Consider the following 12,008-nt stretch of genomic DNA (forward strand, 5'->3'; position numbering starts at 1 on the left):
CCGAGGCGAGAAAGTTCGAATTAAAGTGCGGAGTTTGAACATGGTATACGCGGCCCCCCGAACCCCGGCGTTACGGCTCTAGGGGCTCGTCGCTTCGCTCCTCGCGCCCTCGCTTCGCTCGGGCGGCTTCGCCTCGGGCTAACACCTGTACTAACACCTCTTTTCCTGGGTGAACACCACTCGTACTAACACCTCTTTTCTGTGCCAACACCACCCTCCTATTCCGTCATTTCTGGGTGAACGTTAGTTCGGGACCGCTGGTGCCGGGTCTGCTGCGCCACCATCTACCCTTTACGTGTACTGGAGGTACAGCGAGTTGCTGATACAGGGTACCGTAGCGAGTAGGTAATCACGAGTGGGGAAAGTGTGCGCATACCGGCATCGGCCGGCACCGGCACCGGCACACCACCGGCACCGGCACCGGCGTCGGTGCTGGGTACCATACCATGGCGCATGGGAACATGAATGTGGTTCATGCATTCACTCAGATGGTCAGCCGTGCGTACGGCTTGACAAGGTACCACGCAGGCCAGTGGTAGCAACCAATCTGCCCCGCGGGGACCTACACGTGGCTGTGCCAGCTCACCTGCACCGGCGCGCCCACCTCCCGGGCGAACTGAGTCACTGCGCGGATCACGCCCCAATGGAACTGCTTGACGTACGGGTAGTTGATGTCGTAGTGCCGTTGCGCGGCGTCGGTGGTGAGGTACTCCGTGCGCAGCTTGTCGCCGTAGTCGTCGCCAGAGAGGAGCCCTCCCTCGCGCAGCTTGGGCCACCACGCGCGCAGGTCTTGCACGACGGCGTCGTACGTGTGCAGCGCGTCCAAGTAGACCCAGTCGAAGTAGCCGTCGTCGAACCGCCTTGCGGCGTCTGTGGAGAGGGCCTTGATCAGAGTCACACGCTCCTTCCACGGAGCAGTGCTCTTCTGGGCCAGCGCGTAGCGCGTCTGGCCGGAATTCTTGCCTTTAAAGTTGCTGCACGCGGCAGCCTCTCTGCCGCCACAGCCCGGAAGCTCCGATGCGTGTGCCCACGCGTCGACGCAGTAGTAATGGCCCTCCCACGTGCGAAGGTTGTGCGCAGAGAAGTAGTCTCCGCACTACGAGCCGACGCCGTTCGCGTTCGACTCTTTTCGCCGACTCCCGAGCAGCTCGGCGAGGCCGCCGACGGTGTCCACCTCGATTAGGTCGGCGAGAGATATGGTCACGCCGGGTATGGCCGCCTGCAGCCGTGCCACGAGGACGGGTCCAGCAACCGAGGCGAGCCCGCATTCGGCTAGGCTCCAGTCCGGCTCCACCGCCGCGCCCGTGAGCTGCTCGATCACAGAGAGGACGACGTCGGTCGTCGATAAGCCGCCGAGCGCCTCCGGCGCGCCAAAGAGGCGGCGCCGGAGGTGGGTGCGCGCCGCCTCCCACTTGGCGATCAGGAGCGGGTCGAGCCTCGCCATGGCCATGGAGAAGTAGGTGGTGAGGACGAGGACGAAGAAGTACTCCCACCACGCCACAGGCACCGGCTGCGGCGAGAACCAGAAGAAGCGCTTGCGGTAGCGCCAGTAGGACCACCACTGCTGCCGCGTCGCGAGAAAGTAGACTTGGCCGACCCACTGGTGGAAGAGGTACACGTTGTACGAGACCGGGGCCAGCGTGTCCACGAGGAATGGCAGGCTGAAGAGACGCGCGGTGAGGCCCCTCCCGACGGCGAGGCCAAAAAGCCAGAGCACCATGACAGGCATCAGCAGCCGCGACCAGATGCCTGCCACGGAGCGGATGCCGAGGGCGTCGTTCTCCGCGTCGAGGAGCTCGTGGCCTAACCCCGCGTCGCCGAGGGCGTGCTCCGCCGCCTGCGGCTCGATGCGCGCGCAGAGCAGCCCCTCCTTTTGCTCGCACGAGGCGAGGAGCGGATACACGACGTAGCCGACCAGAATGAGGGCGGAGGTCAGCACGTCGGTGATCACTCCCCATACCCACGCGTGGTGCGACTCGTACGGGCGGTAGTGGTCGAATAGGAAGGCGGCGCACGTGCCGAGCGCAAAGGAGGGCCACCAAAAGGGGGGGAAGAGGTAGTACATGAGGGAGAACTGGCTGGTCAGCTCCGCCGCTGAGTCACGCGAGCCAAGATCGGCTGGCCGGCCGCCATAGGCCCGGTCCTCATACCAGCCGGCGAACCAGCCCGCGACGACGCAGACGTTGAGGACGACGAGGAGCGTGGCGATGGCCCAGAGCAGGCGGGCGCGGCCTCGGATGGTGATCAGTCGCGAGTAGAAGAGCGGGTGCGTGAAGACCATCGAGTAGTAGACGGACGAGAACCACGTGTAGTAGGAGAGGAACCAGCTGTAAAGGTAGACCGGCCACGACTGCAGCCCGAAGCCGTACACCGCCACCGTGGCAAAGAGAGAGCCCCACCAGCCGGAGAGCAGCGGAGCCGGCTCGCAAAAGTCTCCGCGGTCCTGATCGTCCCACTGCGCAAAGAAGTGGAACGAGCCGTCAAAGTCTCCCGGGTGGCACATGGCGACCAGATTGATGAGCAGCAGCAGCAGCGAGACATAGTACATCGGCAGCATCGGTGAGAGGCGGTTGGCGACGTAGCCCAGCGCTGAGCGTGGTGCCGGGCCCATGTGGACGGCGAGCCCAAACCCGGCGAGCGCAAAAAAGGTCGGCACGTGGACACACATGAAGCGCGCCGCTCCGAACGCTCCCCACGACTCGGTGTCGGCCACGCCGTCCATGTTGCTGCCATCGGACGGTGCCTGTTCACACTCGTAATATCCGGTGAGACGAGGTGCTCGCGAATCACGCGATGTCTCGGCTGATCGCAGCTGACGGCGCCTGCAGCCCCACGTGGTTGAAGACGACCTGGCAGGCAAGGATGTAGCGGACCCCCTCGATGGCGTGCGAGACGCGAGGCGGCCCGCGCCGCACGGCTGCGAGATCCCCAAAGCTGGGCGCAGCAATGCCGAGCGCTTTGGCGAGCCCACTGCGCACGACCTTGCCCGTCCTTGTCTTGGGTAGCTCCGCCGGCGCGACGACTCGCGCCACCGACGGCCACTTGCTCGGCGCGAGCCCCTCGCTTCTCAAGCCGCCGCGCAGCGCGCGAAGCAGCAGCCGGGCGTCGGCGAGCTCGGGCGGCGCGTCCGGCCCGAGCACGACGACGCAGCCCACCTCCTCGCCCCACGCCGGCGAGGGCACGGCGAAGACCACCGGCGTGCGCACCCACTCGAGCGACCGGAGAGCAGCCTCGACCTCGTGCGGTGACACCTGCTCGCCCCCGCGCTTGATGAGTTCCTTTGCCCTCCCCGTGATGCTGAGGTGGCCGTCGGCGTCGAGCACGCCCACGTCGCCCGTGAGGAAGAAGCGGTCGGGCTCGGCTGCAACGGCGCCGTCGGCGCAAGAGAGCAGAAAGTAGCTGTCCGCGTCGGCCGAGGGGCTGTTGAGATAGCGGGGCATGACCGTCTGACCCGAGATGGCGATGACGCCTGGGAGGCCCGGCGGCTGCGGCGCGAGGCTCGTCGGATCGACGACCGCCAGAGAGGCAGCGACTGCGATACCGACCGATCCGCTCTTCTCACGCATCTGGTCGACGGCGGTGCCCGGCTGTGTGATGGGCATCTGCTCAGACATGGAGTAGGTTGCGTGGACGGGGATGCCGCCAAAGCACCTCGAGAGCGCCTGCCCGTCAGCCGGTGTGAGCGCAGCGGCACCCGAGCGGATGAGCCGGAGGGAGTGTACAGGGTCGGCGCCGCTGTCCTTGATGTGGTGGAGGATGGCCAGGTGCATCGTCGGCACCGCGCTGTACCACGTCGGCGGAGGCATCGCGCCGAGAGCCGCGCAAAAGTCTTGAGCCGAGAAGGAGCCGAGACACGTGCAGCTGCTACCGACGGCGAGCGTCGCGAGAACAGAAGCGGACAGGCCGCCGACGTGGAAGAGGGGCATGGCGTTCAGGCAAACGTCGTCACTGCCAGGCAAGGGGACGCCGAGTTGGAGCGGAGGCTGCAGCCGAGGTACAGCCGAGGTACAGCCGAGGTACAGCCGAGGTACAGCCGAGATCTCGTACCTTGTGATTCCAAGACTCGCGGCGAGGAGCGCCGCGTTGCGCACCAGGCTGCGCTGCTGCAGAGGGACGCCCTTGGGCTTGGAGGTGGTCCCCGAGGTGCGGAGAAGTAGCACAACGTCGTCGGCGCTCGTCGCGAGCTTGTGGTCCGACGCCGCGCAGCCCGCCGCGGGCGTGAACGCAAAGAGCCCGGCGACGTCAGCACGCGAGCTGGCGCGGTGGATCTTCACGTCACGGCCCGAAGCCACGGCACTCTCCGCAGCGGCGCAGACCGCCGCGTGCGGCGCGCTATCAAACAAGATGACGTGCCTCGCATCGAATTGCTCGAGCGCGTCGAGCGCGTCGTCGTGCGCGATGTCAGGCGGGAGGGGGGCGGCTGTTGTCTGCGCGGCCAGCGTGAGAAAGGCCACGGCCCCTGCAGCGCCGCTCGGCACCACGTACGCGACCACCTCGCCGGGCATGACTCCGAGGGCGCTCAGGCTGCCACTGTCGCTGATGAAGGCGGCAAGCGCACCGTAGGTCAGGACTGCGGACGTGCCGGCGGCCGAGCGGAGGCACGCGCAGCTCGCAGGCTGTGCGACGAGGAGGCCTGCTCACGGAGTGAAGGGTAAAGAGACGCGGCCACGTTGACAGTCGCCCGCCGGCGCGGCGAGGAGGCCGAGAATGGTCTGTGGCAGCTCGTCGATGCTCGGATCGAGCGCCACGCGCACGAGCTGCTGGCTCCTCGAGACGCCTGCGGCGCTCAGCCGGGAGACAGGCCGGAATTTGAGCGCCTCTGGCGGCGACGGCCTGACGAGGTAGCTCGCGATGCCCCTCTCCGAGCGCATCGACAGGTCTATCGTCGAGCCACGCGCGCAGGAGTACTCTGTCGGGAGAGCCACCAGCGGCGCGGTTGGACTCGCGGGCTCTCGCACTTCACAGCGGCGTGGGGGTCGTAGCGGTGGGCTCGATCCTGCCTCGTGGGAGAAGGAGAGGTGCGCCAGCGCGGAGGAGGCACGCGTGATGGGAGGCTGCGGCGCGAGCGGCAGAGCTTGCTCCGACCGCTCGTTGAGTGGTATCTGTCCAAGCGTGGATTTCTCCGGTCCGAGCCCTGCCGCCAGGTGCGAGAAGAGGCGGTGGTGCAGCACCTCGTTGGTCTGCAGGTCGCGCGGCATTTCGTGGCGCGCCGAGTGGTACAGCATCATGCGCAGCTCGCCGCCCTCATACTCGAGCGCCGCGGCCATGCTCTCCGCCTTGAAGTGGTCCAGCGTGCCGATTAGGTGCGCCGACCGCGTCGCGACGGCGCACCTCGGCATCCACATATTGAGCGCGCGGCGGATGGCGGCGGTGCTCGTAGCGTGCGCGAGTAGCACAAAGGAGAGCGAGGGGGCGCCAGTGGCCGCGCGTTCGGAGAGCGTGTTGCTCCTCGCTCCCGCTCGGTCGGGGGCCGAGTGCTCGAGGAGGCGCCTTAGCGAGCCGAACGAGTGTCCAAATTTGGCGCCGTCCCGCTTTACATGCCGGTGGACAGATGCAACAACGTCGGGCTGAAGGCACGCGCTGACCACCGCCGCGCCCTGTGAGAAGCCGAAGCAGCCGTCCACCTTGAGCTTGATCATCGCGTTTAGCACCTTGGAGAGCGTGCTGAGCATCTGCGTGTCCGTTGTCTCCGCGTCATACCACGTGTAGAAGGGCCCGTGGACCATCTCCTCGCCGAGGCCGACCCCAGGGGCATCGCTCTGGAGAGGTCCGTGCAGGTCTGCGGCGTGGGGTGAGGATGCAAGGTGAGAACACACGGGGCGCATACCACCGAGTGCCAGCAGGGGCAGGGGCACACAGTGGATCTCGAATAGACTGTCGTCAATGCCCAAGTTCTTGAGCTGCCGCTTGGCGACCGCTTGGTTCGAGCCTGCGCCGTGAAGCGCGAGCAGCCGGGGCTTGCGCTGCGTCGAGCGTGGCACCAGGGTGGGCGGCTTCCACGCCCCGCGACGCCGCTGTTGGGGGACGAGAATAACCTCGACACTCGAGTCCTCTGTGTGAGACTCGGTCATGCTCACGGAGGTACGACTCGGCTCCCTCGAGTACCAGCGCTTCAAGCGCCTGCCGGCAGAGGCGGCGGAGGACACACTCCAAGAGGAGGACACTCTCTCCTGGAGCGGCTTGTGTACCCTCGCCCATAGCAGCCCAGCAGCAGCAGCACGGGCGCGCTGACTCAGCAACACCGCGAGGGTAGCCAGCAGTATGAGCGCCGGAGTCCCGACGGCGATGAATGCGATCGAGCTCGAGCGCAGGCTGTCGCTTTCGTCGCAGAGGTCGCCAGTCGCCGGCGGCACCTCGCCCGCCGTCCCGGCCAGCGTGATCTCGCCCAACTGAGCACCGTCAGAGAAAATGCGGACAGCGGCCCCGTTCAAAAGGTCCTGACTGAGGATCACCTCACCAGGCGTGCGAAGAGCGTACTCCCTGAGCTCGTACGCGCCCTCGGTCGCTTCAAACCGTACGAGCACTGAGCACGTGACAGGCTCCACACACCCATCGCCCATGCCAATCACGCCCGTGGCCGTCGCCGAGTCGAAGAGGAGCGTGCCCCGTAGGGCGACGCCGGCGCCTGCCTGCGCGACGAGGAGCAGACCGCCCCGCATGCCACCTTGTGGCAGAATGGGAGACACGAGAGCGGAGACAGGCTCCATCGTGCCGCAGGCAACGGGGGTGCCATCCTCGGTGGCAGCGATGAGAACCCGGCCGGCGGCATGGCCCAGTGAGCCCTCGAATGTACCGCTGAGAAAGGCGTTGCCAAAGGCATCCGAGAGCATCGACACCGAGTCGAACATGGGGTCTCCGGTCTGGATGGTGCGAGCGTGTGGCTGGTCGGCCGGCGCGTAGAGCCGCGCTAACACCTCGTCGTGGCCGGGGCATTCGAAGCCGGTGTGCGGCTGCAGGAGGAGGGTTGCGGAGGCGGGCAGGCCCGTAAAGGTGGCGATGAGGCGGAGCATACCACCCTCTTGCTTGAGGTGCACGAGGGCATGGACGTTGAGGCTGCTGCGGTTGATGGCGTTGAGGCTGCTGCTGGCGTTGAGGCTGCTGCTTGCATTGAGGCTGCTGGCGGCATCTGGGCTGCTGCTTGTACCCGGCCATGCGAATGCCTTGTACACGGTCATCCGCGCAAGCGCCTGGGTGATGCCTGGTGCGTAGCCTCCGACGGCGCCGCAGCCAACATAGGCGCCCATTCGCCCATGAACGATCATCTGACGCCCCAGAAAGGTCGCCGGCATTGCTGCGCCGCACCCACCCCCCACTCCTTCCAGCTCGCGGCTAAGAGCACTAATAAGGTCGGAGCTATCGAGGAGAAACTCCGAAGCAAGCAGCGCCACGCCGCGGCCGTCTGCCCGGTAAGAGCCGTACGTCCATTTGTCGCCGCCACGCACCGACGACCGCGAGGTCCTGTAGCCCGCGAACACGCCCTCGTAAAAGTTGAGGTCCTCGACTGCGCCGAGGCAGTTGAAGCCGCGGTGCAGGTGCCACATGCCGTGGAAAAACGGCTCGAGGCCTGCTACGACCCCACGAACCGCGAGGTGCGAGCCGCTCCTCAATACCCGCCGGCTGAACACCACGAGACCGCGAGCGGACCGCTCCGCGAACTGAGCTGGCATCCGGCCGATGAGCGCCAAATGCACGTGCGGCTCGGCGGCGAGCGGTGCGCACAGCGGCGTTTGAGCACTTGTCACAACAACAACCTGCCCTCCACTGGCGAGAGCGAGCGCTGTAGCCGCAGTGAGGGATTGACCGGATGTGTCGACCGCCTGCGAGAGCTCGACCGTGACAGTGCCGTCCGCTCCCACAGTCGTGTTGCTGCTAGCACCAATGCGGTCGGTGCATTCTGCAAGGATGGCCACCCGGATGACCGAGCCGGGAGCCAGCCCAGAGAAGAGTCCGTAGACGCTTATCCGCGCCCCCTGCGCCTGAGCCGCCACGATTCCAGCCGGGAGTGATCCTTTGCCACTGGCCCACGACCCGAGCACGGCGTGAGAGAAGCTGCTGCTGTTACCTCCGGTGTTGAACGCGTCAAATGAAGCGAGCAGCGCTGGCGGCGGCGACGGTGGTGGTGGTACGGTGCTATAGAGTCGCAGAGGCGGCGGCGGCGCTCTGGTCGGGCCCGCGCCGGTCACGGCAGCGGCAAGGACGGCCCAAGCGCCCCGCGCAACCATGGAACCATCACCCGCCGTCACCCGGCCTTGCCTTAGACCGCCGCGTTTTCTCGGCTTTTTTTTTTCAGAGCAGGGGACGCGGCTGTGTGGCAGCCAGCTGGCTGTGTGTCTTGTGAGCTTGTTTGTGTCTGTGTGTCGCTCGTGCGTGTCGTCATCATCTGTCCAGCGTCCACCCATACCGCGTTGGTGTCCAGTCCGAGCCTGGCTGTTCTTCACCTTTCTACCTACCTACTACGCGGCTCTGAGCGCCCAGCGACGCGTGCCGGATGGAGTCCGGCCGCGGGTGACTAGGGAAGTTCGCTCAGGATGTGTGGCAGTCAGTTTGGCTGAGTGTCTTGTCTTGTGGTTCTGTGTGTCGCTCCTGTGTGACCGTCATCGCCCGTCTAGCGTCCACCCATACCGCGTTGGTGTCCCAGTCGTTGGTCGGACTGTGTTTCGCCTTCCCATCAATCAATCAAATGTGTCTTGTGAGCTTGTTTGTGTCTGTGTGTCGCTCGTGCGTGTCGTCATCATCTGTCTCGCGTCCACCCACAAGTGCTCCAAGATCCAATCCATCCAAGAAAAACATCGATCAAAACCGGCGGGCTTTGTGACGCCGTTTACGCCATCGTTTTTGGCTTCGCTTTCTCTTTTGCTTGTTTTTATTTTGTTTTTTCTTTTGCGAAGCGACGGAGGGGGGGGGCGGGCGGGCGCTAACTATGGGCAACTACATGTCGAAGGTTCGAGGACGACTACTCGCCGCCTGGGTCGTTTGGGGCGCGCGGCTCCGTCGAGGACCGGGCGCGCCCCTTTCCCGGCGCGGCGTAGGTCCCACTCTGACGTATAGAGGGGAGGCACGGACAACGGCCCAATTCATCAATTCCACTCATCTTCTGGTGCCTAGCCCCGTGCAGCGGCGGTCCGGCAGGCTGCCCCCAAGGCCCCCTGGGCCGCTGCGGGTTTTGGAGTTATGCTTTGGCACAGCTTCGGCGATGGCGGCCCCTCTCTGGGGCTTGCATAGGCGGGGAGTCTCCCTCGCTGGTCTCCTCATTCCCTTTTTTCTTTTTCTTTTGAGCTGGGTGTGCCGCCGCGCGGCGCTCGCGCGGCGGCGGTGTGTGTGTGTGTGTGTGTGTGTGTGTGGGTGGGGGGGGGGGGGGGTGGTCGGGGGCGCGCGGCTGCCAGGGCAGAGGCGACGGTCATCGGCTCGTCGGGGTTGGGGACGGGGAGGGGGGATGGGCGGTCGGCGAAGGGGTAGCAGGTCTACAGGTGCGTACGGGGTAGCCGTCACTTTCCTGCCTCACAAGGGCGGGGCTGTCCCGGAAAGTGAGAAACGCCGGGCAGCGTGGCGCATCATTGAACCCTCCCATACGTGCTCGTCCCTCCTCCTTCGGGCTGTCCCATCTCCTCATCTCTTTCCCACCTAGGCGGGGCGGGGGTCGGGGGGGCGGCGGGCGCGGGTGCGAGGTGCGGTGCGGTGCGTGCAATCGTGTGTTTGGCGTCATGTCGTGTGTGCCTTCGCTTGTTCCTATTAACAACGAAGTCTAGCTCAAAAAGAAAAACATCGATTTAGGTCGATTCGGATCAACAGAAGGAGAGAGCCTTATTTGCGGGCAAGCAGGCTCGGCCAAGTCACGGTGCATACAAGCGCAAGCGGCGCCCCAGGTAGGTGGTTGGTGTGGTGCTCGCCCGGTGGCATCACTCAGCCGGGCGCGGCCGGCCCCGGGTGTTGTGCACCCCGGGCATCACCCGGCCGCGCCTTGCCCCGGGTGTGGCTATCACGGTGATGCCCGGGTGAGACCCCGTCGCGACGACGAAGTGGATGCCCCGGCTACCGTATACATTACTTGTACATCGTCTGCGGTCGAAAAAAAGCGCGATCTACGTAATCCCTAGCTCACGCGACCCGGGATCATGCCGATGGAACCTCTGCTCGCGCAGATGCTGGATGCGAGGAAACAGCTCCTGAACACGAGCGTGCATCGCGCCGCGCCGCTCATGGACTGGGTCCCGCGGCTCGACGCCGCAGCATCCGTGCTGGTCCAGGTGGGTGCCAACGATCACAAACGGCATGGGTACGACAATGGCGACCCAGGGCCGGTCTGCACACAACGAGGATGGCGGTCGCTTCTCATCGAGCCATCGCCGAACCACTTCGAGAAGCTTCGCAAGCAGTACGATGGGCATCAGAGCGTTCGGCTGCTCAACGCCGCAGTGTGTGGCGCAACGTGCAATGCGCACGAGAAGAAGACATTCTGGTCTGTGGACCTCTCCAATAAGACCGACCCAGACGGTTGGGGCTCCAACCACAGCGATCCGCGCTGCGCACTAGTGCCCGGCGGGGGCTGGGTCTCCGAGATCGCGTCGCTCAGCAGAGGCCACCTGATCGCCTCAGCCAAGATCTTCGGCTTCACGCCAGCCAAGTGCAACAGATGCTCTCAGCTCGTGGGTCGAGAGCTGCCACCAAATTGCATGGACCGGCTGGTGATGAACCGTATCGTCGCCCACCAGGTGCCGTGCGGCTGTCTGGCCACGGAGGTCTCCGTACTGCGCGCGACGCGTCCCGTCACGCTCCTCATGATTGATGCCGAGGGCTACGACGCCGAGGTCCTGAAGCAATACCCATTTGATCGCATCCCCACGTGGCGCGTCGTCTACGAGACGTCGCACTTGTCGTCGGACAGCATCAGAAGCTCTGCCAAGCTCATGATGAGCCACGGCTTCGTCAACCTGCTCGGTGGCCTGGCGAAGTTGCCAATGACCATGTGGCACCATCGCGAGAGCGCCGAGGTGTACAATGGGAGCATGTGGGAGGGGTCCCGAAGAGGCCGAGGCAAGGTCAAGAGCGCTGCCACCGCGTAAACGCACTTGGCAGAGCGGCAAGGGCATCGGCCGTTCTTCCGCGCCCCTCGCGATGGGCGTTGAATCACACTGCTATTCGAGCTGTACTTAGTACTACGGCTTTACCGATGCGCCATGCGATCCTTGTGAATGTCAAAACGAAATCATCTCAACATCTGTATCTCCTCACTCAGACCTCACTCTATGGCTATGCGTCTTGCTCTTGGGCACTTGGGGTCCCCATCTCATGCAATGGGATGCGGTAGAGGTACGGCTTTAGCCCTCATCCGCTCCCGGCCGCCCCGCGTCCTCTAGGGCTCTACCGTAGGAGGGTAGCTCTCCAAAAAAGACAGCGCATTACACCAGACAGTCAGCGCCGCTGCGACACCCACGTGTACAAGGTCGCGCACAGATACAGGAGTCACCACAAGGACGAATACAGCGCCTGCGTTAGAGCGCGCGCACAGCGCACTCCGCACGGCGAGGGCGAGCGATGCCCTTTGCAACGCGCCCGGAATCTAACCTCTCTCCGCGCCCCTCGCACCTCCCGAGGCCCTCGCGGCTCACCTCTTAGCGCTGCAGGGAGGGGGAGGAGGTAGAGGAGGGGGGGGAGGGGGAGGAGGAGGCACCGGCGGCGGCCTCGACGTCAGCGGTGGCGCGGGCGGTGGCGCCGGCGGTGGCGGCGTCGGCAGTGGCGGCGGCAGAGGCGCAAGGCGCGGGCAGCGCCGCGCCGGCGTCGGCGATGCCGGCGCCGCCGCAACCGCCGGCGCCGCCGCTGCCGGAGGCTGCGTCGTTGCTTCGCGCGAGCCTGGGGTCCGGGCGGAGGAAGAGGCGGCCGTGCTCGTCGACGACGGGGATGGTGTCGTAGGAGGTGCGGGCGGCGGCAGGCGGGGCGGGGCGAGGAGCCAGGCGGTGCTCGTGAAACGGCGGCCTCACCACCACCGCCTTGTTGGGGGGGGGGGGGGGAAA

At 65.6% G+C, this 12,008-nt stretch overlaps 3 protein-coding genes across 3 annotated transcripts in view; 1 reads left to right on the plus strand and 2 right to left on the minus strand.

Moving 5' to 3' along the window:
• Positions 1-562: 562 nt before the first annotated feature.
• Positions 563-8,222, minus strand: EMIHUDRAFT_216570 (AMP-dependent synthetase and ligase; the record flags this gene model as incomplete). Its single annotated transcript, XM_005761594.1, has 8 exons — positions 563-1,096; positions 1,175-2,743; positions 2,835-3,740; positions 4,164-4,633; positions 4,670-5,779; positions 5,858-5,929; positions 6,078-6,120; positions 6,189-8,222. The coding sequence occupies 8 exons, from the start codon at positions 8,220-8,222 to the stop codon at positions 563-565; spliced, it is 6,738 nt and encodes a 2,245-aa protein (XP_005761651.1).
• A 1,896-nt stretch (positions 8,223-10,118) lies between these two features.
• On the plus strand, positions 10,119-11,060 carry EMIHUDRAFT_216571 (hypothetical protein; the record flags this gene model as incomplete). Its single annotated transcript, XM_005761595.1, has 1 exon — positions 10,119-11,060. The coding sequence occupies one exon, from the start codon at positions 10,119-10,121 to the stop codon at positions 11,058-11,060; it is 942 nt and encodes a 313-aa protein (XP_005761652.1).
• A 298-nt stretch (positions 11,061-11,358) lies between these two features.
• EMIHUDRAFT_452870 (hypothetical protein) overlaps positions 11,359-12,008 on the minus strand; it is a 3,056-nt gene continuing 2,406 nt past the window's right edge. The window contains exon 6 of the mRNA XM_005761596.1: positions 11,359-11,984. Coding sequence (XP_005761653.1) covers positions 11,610-11,984 — 375 coding nt within the window. The 3' untranslated portion in view covers positions 11,359-11,609. The remainder of the gene's footprint in view (positions 11,985-12,008) is intronic.

Source organism: Emiliania huxleyi (genome assembly GCF_000372725.1).
Source record: "Emiliania huxleyi CCMP1516 unplaced genomic scaffold EMIHUscaffold_70, whole genome shotgun sequence".
Classification (NCBI taxonomy): Eukaryota; Haptophyta; order Isochrysidales; family Noelaerhabdaceae; genus Emiliania; species Emiliania huxleyi.